The sequence below is a fragment of the Thamnophis elegans genome, chromosome 13 (assembly GCF_009769535.1).
Source record: "Thamnophis elegans isolate rThaEle1 chromosome 13, rThaEle1.pri, whole genome shotgun sequence".
Taxonomy (NCBI): Eukaryota; Metazoa; Chordata; class Lepidosauria; order Squamata; family Colubridae; genus Thamnophis; species Thamnophis elegans.
Genome location: NC_045553.1, coordinates 9,405,379 through 9,411,378, shown reverse-complemented (window position 1 = coordinate 9,411,378; position 6,000 = coordinate 9,405,379). Strand labels below are relative to the sequence as shown.

General features: G+C 43.4%; 1 protein-coding gene across 3 annotated transcripts in view; it reads right to left on the bottom strand.

The window, feature by feature from the left end:
- Positions 1–6,000, bottom strand: part of LOC116516613 (septin-5) — a 40,840-nt gene that overhangs the window by 10,311 nt on the left and 24,529 nt on the right. For 2 of the 3 annotated variants that reach the window (XM_032229219.1, XM_032229217.1), the window contains 3 exons: positions 3,107–3,203; positions 2,042–2,128; positions 1,489–1,612 (listed from right to left, as the gene is read on the bottom strand). In XM_032229219.1, the coding sequence (XP_032085110.1) occupies positions 1,489–1,612; positions 2,042–2,128; positions 3,107–3,203 (308 nt within the window). Of the gene's footprint in view, positions 1–1,488; positions 1,613–2,041; positions 2,129–3,106; positions 3,237–6,000 lie in introns of all 3 variants that reach the window. The other variant, XM_032229218.1, reaches the window with a different exon arrangement.

The window sequence follows — 6,000 nt, the reverse complement described above, 5'->3', positions numbered from 1 at the left end:
TTCCAATACCTTAAGTATCTAATATTGTTATAATACTAGAAGCCTAAAATTTCTATTGTTGAGCGAGAGACTTGTTCAGTGATTTTCGGTCCATTTTACAACTTTTCGTGCTATGGAATGGAATGGAATGGAATAGAATGGAATGGAATAGAATAGAATAGAACACAACAGAATGAAGGAGGAGGAGATGGAGGAGGAGATGGAGGAGGAGGAGATGGAGGAGAGGAAAGAAGAGTAGAATAGAGTAGAGTTGAGTAAAGTAGAATGGAGGAGGAGGAGATGGAGGAGAGGAAAGAAGAGAAGTGTAGAGTAGATAGAATGGAGAAGGAGATGGAGGAGAGGAAAGAAGAGTAGAGTAGAGTAGAGTAGAGTAGAGTAGAGTAGAGTAGAGTAGAATAGAATGGAGGATGAAGAGATGGAGGAGAGGTAAGAAGAGTAGAGGAGAGGAGAGGAGAGGAGAGTAGAATGGAGGAGGAGATGGAGGAGAGGAGAGGAAATGAGAGGAAATAAGAGAAGTGTAGAGTACAGTAGAGTAGAGTAGAATAGAGTAGAATGGAGGAGGAAGAGATGGAGGAGAGGTAAGAAGAGTAGAGGAGAGTAGAGTAGAATAGAATAGAATAGAATGGAGGAGGAAGAGATGGAGGAGAGGTAAGAAGAGTAGAGGAGAGTAGAGTAGAGTAGAGTAGAGTAGAGTAGAGTAGAGTAGAGTAGAATAGAATAGAATGGAGGAGGAAGAGATGGAGGAAAGAAGAGTAGAGTAGAGTAGAGTAGAGTAGAGTAGAATAGAATAGAATGGAGGATGAAGAGATGGAGGAGAGGTAAGAAGAGTACAGTAGAGGAGAGGAGAGGAGAGTAGAATGGAGGAGGAGATGGAGGAGAGGAGAGGAAATGAGAGGAAAGAAGAGAAGAGTAGAGTACAGTAGAGTAGAATAGAGTAGAATGGAGGAGAAAGAGATGGAGGAGAGGTAAGAAGAGTAGAGTAGAGTAGAGTAGAGTAGAGTAGAGTAGAGTAGAGTAGAGTAGAGTAGAGTAGAGTAGAGTAGAGTGGAGGATGAAGAGATGGAGGAGAGGTAAGAAGAGTAGAGGAGAGGAGAGGAGAATGGAGGAGATGGAGGAGAGGAGAGGAAATGAGAGGAAAGAAGAGAAGAGTAGAGTAGAGTAGAGTGAAGTAGAATGGAGGAGGAAGAGATGGAGGAGAGGAAAGAAGAGAAGAGTAGAATAGAGTAGAGTAGAATGGAGGAGGAAGAGATGGAGGAGAGGAAAGAAGAGAAGAGTAGAGTAGAATGGAGGAGGAGGAGGAGATGGAGGAAAGAAGAGAAGAGGAGAGGAGAGTAGAGTAAAGCAGAGCAGAGCAGAAGAGAAGAGAACAGATGAGAAGAGAACAGAAGATTACAGAGGAGAGGAGAGAAGGAGCTGCAAGGGACCTTGGAGGTCTTCTAGTCCAGCCCCCTAAGTAGTTTTTGTACACATTCAGACAAAAGGACTCACCAATCTGAGTTGTTGACGGCATCTCCAAAGCCTGGCGTGTCCACTATTGTCAGCTTCAGCTTGACCCCTTTCTCTTCGATGTCCACAGTATGTTTCACAATCTCTACCGTCTGATTTATTCTTTCTTCATAGATAAAGGAAAAACAACAATGCAGGTAGTTAGCACCAAGATCAGGCGCCAAGTCCCAACTAAGATGGGGATGGCACAGGTGTCATCCCCAGGTTGCATCTGCTCTCCCTTTCCTCCAAAATATCCAGTGTGTTGGGTGGCCTTGGCAGGGTTGTAACTTTGAATGGTCCCTTAGAGACTGTATAAGGGACAAACTCATCCATTATACTGAAGCATAATTTTGGCCATTCCATGATGTAGTTGTGGACCAGGAAAGATCCTGGTTGGTCCACAAATCAGCTTATTTTGTAAAAACAGATCCTCTCAGATTACAAAGAAGCTCACCCACACGTTTCTACCAAGAATATACAACTAAGACCCACAAGTTATAAACATCATGGGGAATTGTGCTATTGGCTGACCGCGACTAATTAAGAATGGTACCCTCAGCGTTGAGAAGTTTCCGGTCTTTGTAGAGATCTGTCAGAAAGAGACTGTTCACCAGGGTTGATTTGCCCAAACCAGATTCTCCTAAAAGAACAAAAAGCAAACAATTCTTTAAAAAATAATAATAATAATAATCTTGGAAGGAGTCTCGAATCTTCAGAAATGGCACAGCCGAACTAACACAATCTTCTCTCTGTACCTGATATTCTTATTTAGAACATCCTGTCCTTGGAGAGAGACAATATTTCAGTCTAATTTTTAATCTCCATTCTCCGGGAGGGGAAGGGAAGAGACAGGGAGGGGAGGGAGGGGAAGAGGAAAGAAGAGATGGGGAAGGAAGGGAAGAGAAGAGACAGGGAGGGAAGGGAAGGGAAGAGAGAGGGAGGGAAGGGACAGGAAGAGATGGAGGGAAGGGAAGGGATGGGATGGGATAAGAAGAGAAGAGAAGAGACAGGGAGGGAAGGGAAGGGAAGAGAGAGGGAAGGAGGGATGGGAAGAGAGAGGGAGGGAAGGGATGGGAAGAGATGGAGGGAAGGGAAGGGAAGGGATGGGATGGGATAAGAAGAGAAGAGAAGAGAAGAGACAGGGAGGGAAGGGAAGGGAAGAGAGAGGGAAGGAGGGATGGGAAGAGAGAGGGAGGGAAGTGATGGGAAGAGAGGGAGGGAAGGGATGGGATGGGAAGGGGAAAGAAGAGAAGAGATGGGGAGGGGAGAGAAGAGAAGAAAGCATGGGAGGGAGGGAGGGAGAGAGGAAAGAGAAAGAGGGAAGGAAGGAAGGAAGGAAGGAAGGAAGGAAGATTAAACAGCATTCATCCTTTTCATTCATCCACCCCTGGATGTTCACAGTTGGTCCACCTCTATCAAGGATGAGTTTAACATGCAAGCTATTCACAAGTAGAACCTTGGCTGACCACTCCTAACTGATTTTGGATGACCTTGGAAGATCTACCAAGTCGGACTGCTTAGTCCATCCCACAACTGCTCTACCAGGAAGCTGAAAACCCCCTCTCAGTAGACACACCCATCCTTAAAGAGAAGGTCCTCAATCTGGGTCTTCCCTCACCTGCCACCATGAGAGTGAAGTCGAAGCCCTTCTTCACCGACTTTCGATGGACCTGGTTGGGCAAAGTGGCAAAGCCCACATACTGCTTCTCATGGTCCTGAGAAGGGGAGATAAGCAGCCATGGGTCAGACTGGGGAAAAAGGAGAGAATGAGAAGAGAACAAACTTTTGATTTGCACAACAATCACATCTCAACTCTTGAGGTTGGCTACTCCCAAGTAAAGTCGGGAGATGTTCGCTTAGATTGGGTCTTCTACTCCAGGGGTCCCCAACCAGAGGTGGGTTCCTACCAGTTCTCACCCATTCGGTAGAACCGGTTCATCAAATCTACCAAACTGGTTAGAAGAGGTTCCACCAGTGGACCCGGAAAGCAGGCCACACCTACAGAAGAGGTTCCCAAAATTTTTGAAACCCACCACTGGCAAGGATCTTGTAACTTGACAGCTTTAAGACTTGCATGCTTCAATGCCAGAGTTTCTGAATAACTACTTGGACCGACCTAAGTACTAATTCATAATTTCATATCCGGTCACATGGGCGGCAAGCCACTCCCATCTGGTCACATGGGTGGCAAGCCACTCCCACAAAGGAGGCCACACCCACAGAGTAGGTTCCAACAATTTTTGAAACCCACCACTGTCCCCAACGTTTCAGATCTTGTGGACCACTCAATTCATAATCTTAAATCCCGCGGACCACTAACATGATCTGCCTAATGACCAGCTGGGTGGGCCTGGCTAGGTGGTCATGTGACTGGGTGGGCGTGGCCAACTGGAAGTCACTCATGTCAAGGGGCGCCCTTGCTGTTTCACCGTAATTCTGCAACCGCTCTACAGAGGTTTCATAATTTCTTGGAAACCTAGTTAAGGGTAGGCTAACCTACTGAACAAGAACCAAGAACACAATGGCCAGAATGCCTTCATTTTGTTAATTGCCCTCGTCCTGGAACCCCTTCAGGAATATTTAAATTAAAAAAAAAAAGAATTACATTTTTCTTTTCTCTAGCAAAAGTTGATCTGTGTTGCAATTTCCTCTGTGTGTGTGTGTGTGTGTGTGTGTGTGTTTGCTTAAAAGGAAGTGAGTGTTGGGTTGATGCCCTTGTTCACACACAACAGTCTTAACCCCCCACCCCTACCCTGCTTCCAAAATCTCCACAGCTGGGTTTTACACAACAACGACAACAAAGCGAACCAAAATTTGAAGAAGAAGGAAAAAAAGCCTCATTGCAGCTTAGGACAATGGGAAAATCCAGGCCACAGCGCTCATTCCAGAACGCAATGTTTTGCGATTAGAAAGACACGGCGTGACTCGATGGCGTCTTCTCACAGAAAGGGCAAAAACCCAGAAAGATTCTTTCCAGCAGAGAGCCAGAAAAATACGAACGGGGGGAAAAAAACCCTGCTAAAGGGGAAATCAGAGTTTGCAAAGCATGGCAATATCATCAGCTTTTTCGGATACATTTTTGCCTTCGGAAGTCAAGGCTGGTACACAGTAGCTTCCAAAAGAAATCAGCACATTTTCTTTATTTCTTTTTAAAGGCCAACATGATCTGGTGCCCCACTGATACAAAATGAAATTCAGTGTAGAGAAAAGGCAAAGTCCTACCCTTAGGTAAGAAAAATCAAAAGGACACCTATAAACTGGGTGAAACCGGGTTCAATAGCAGGGACTGTGAGAGGGATCTTGGAGTCTTTTTTTTTTAAAATAATTTTATTTTTTATTACATAGACAACATCACATAACAATAGAAAAAAAACAATGGGAAAAGGAGAGAAAAAAAAGGAAAGAAAAAAAAAGACAAAAAAAACCCCATAGGGTTTTTAACCTAGGGTTTAAAATAAAACGGGGGGGAGTGGGGAAGACAAAAAAGAAAAAAAAAGAAAAAAAACCATCATCACATGCAGCATGTCGTTTGGTTACAATTGTTTTAACCTCTGCATCTTCAAATAATATTTACCGTCTCAAATATTTCATCTAATATAACTAAAGGCCTTATTTTCATTCTACAATATATATTTAGTTAACATTAGCATTATTTTTCCCCAGAGAGTATACTTCTATTTATTGTTAATCTTGCATTTCATACCTTCAAACAGAGATCTTATTCCTTCATTGTTCAACAAAGCATCGCTACCTATATATACCAGTTTTCATTTGTTCCCCTATTAGAATTGCTTTATCAGCAGCGAAATATCATTATAAAAAGTTCTTAACCTTATACATTATATCCCCAGACCTTATATTAGTACTTCATTGTGTCATTATTAGATCATTTCACAGCATAATTATATCATCATTTACTTTTTTCAATTAAGGCATAAGTAGATCATTTTTCATTTCCAAAGTTTTTTTTTCCCCCTAGCCACCGATAAAACAAATCCCATATCTTATAAAATTGCTCATCCTCTTGCTCTCTAATTTCAAATGTGGATCTTGGAGTCTTAATGGACAACCAGCTAAAGAGAAGCCAACAGTGTGCAGCGGCAGCCAAAAAAGCCAATGCAATCCTAAGTGGCATTAACCGAAGGATGCAATAAAGATCAAGGGAGATACTAATACCACTCTGTAAAGCCTTAATAAGACCACAGCTAGAATACTGCATTCGGTTTTGGTCACCACACTATAAAAAAAGATGTGGAGACTCTTGAAAGAATGCAGAGAAACCAGAATGATGATGGGACTGGAGACTAAAACATACGAAGAATGGTTGCAGGAACCGGGCATGGCTAGTCTAGTGAAGAGAAGGACGAGGGGAGACAGGAGAGCATCCTTCCATATTTGAGGGGCTGCCACAGAGAGGAGGGGGGTCAAGCTATTTTCCAAAGCCCCTGAAGGCCAGACAAGGAATAATGGATGGAAACTGATCAAGGAGAGATTCAACCTGGAAATAAGAAG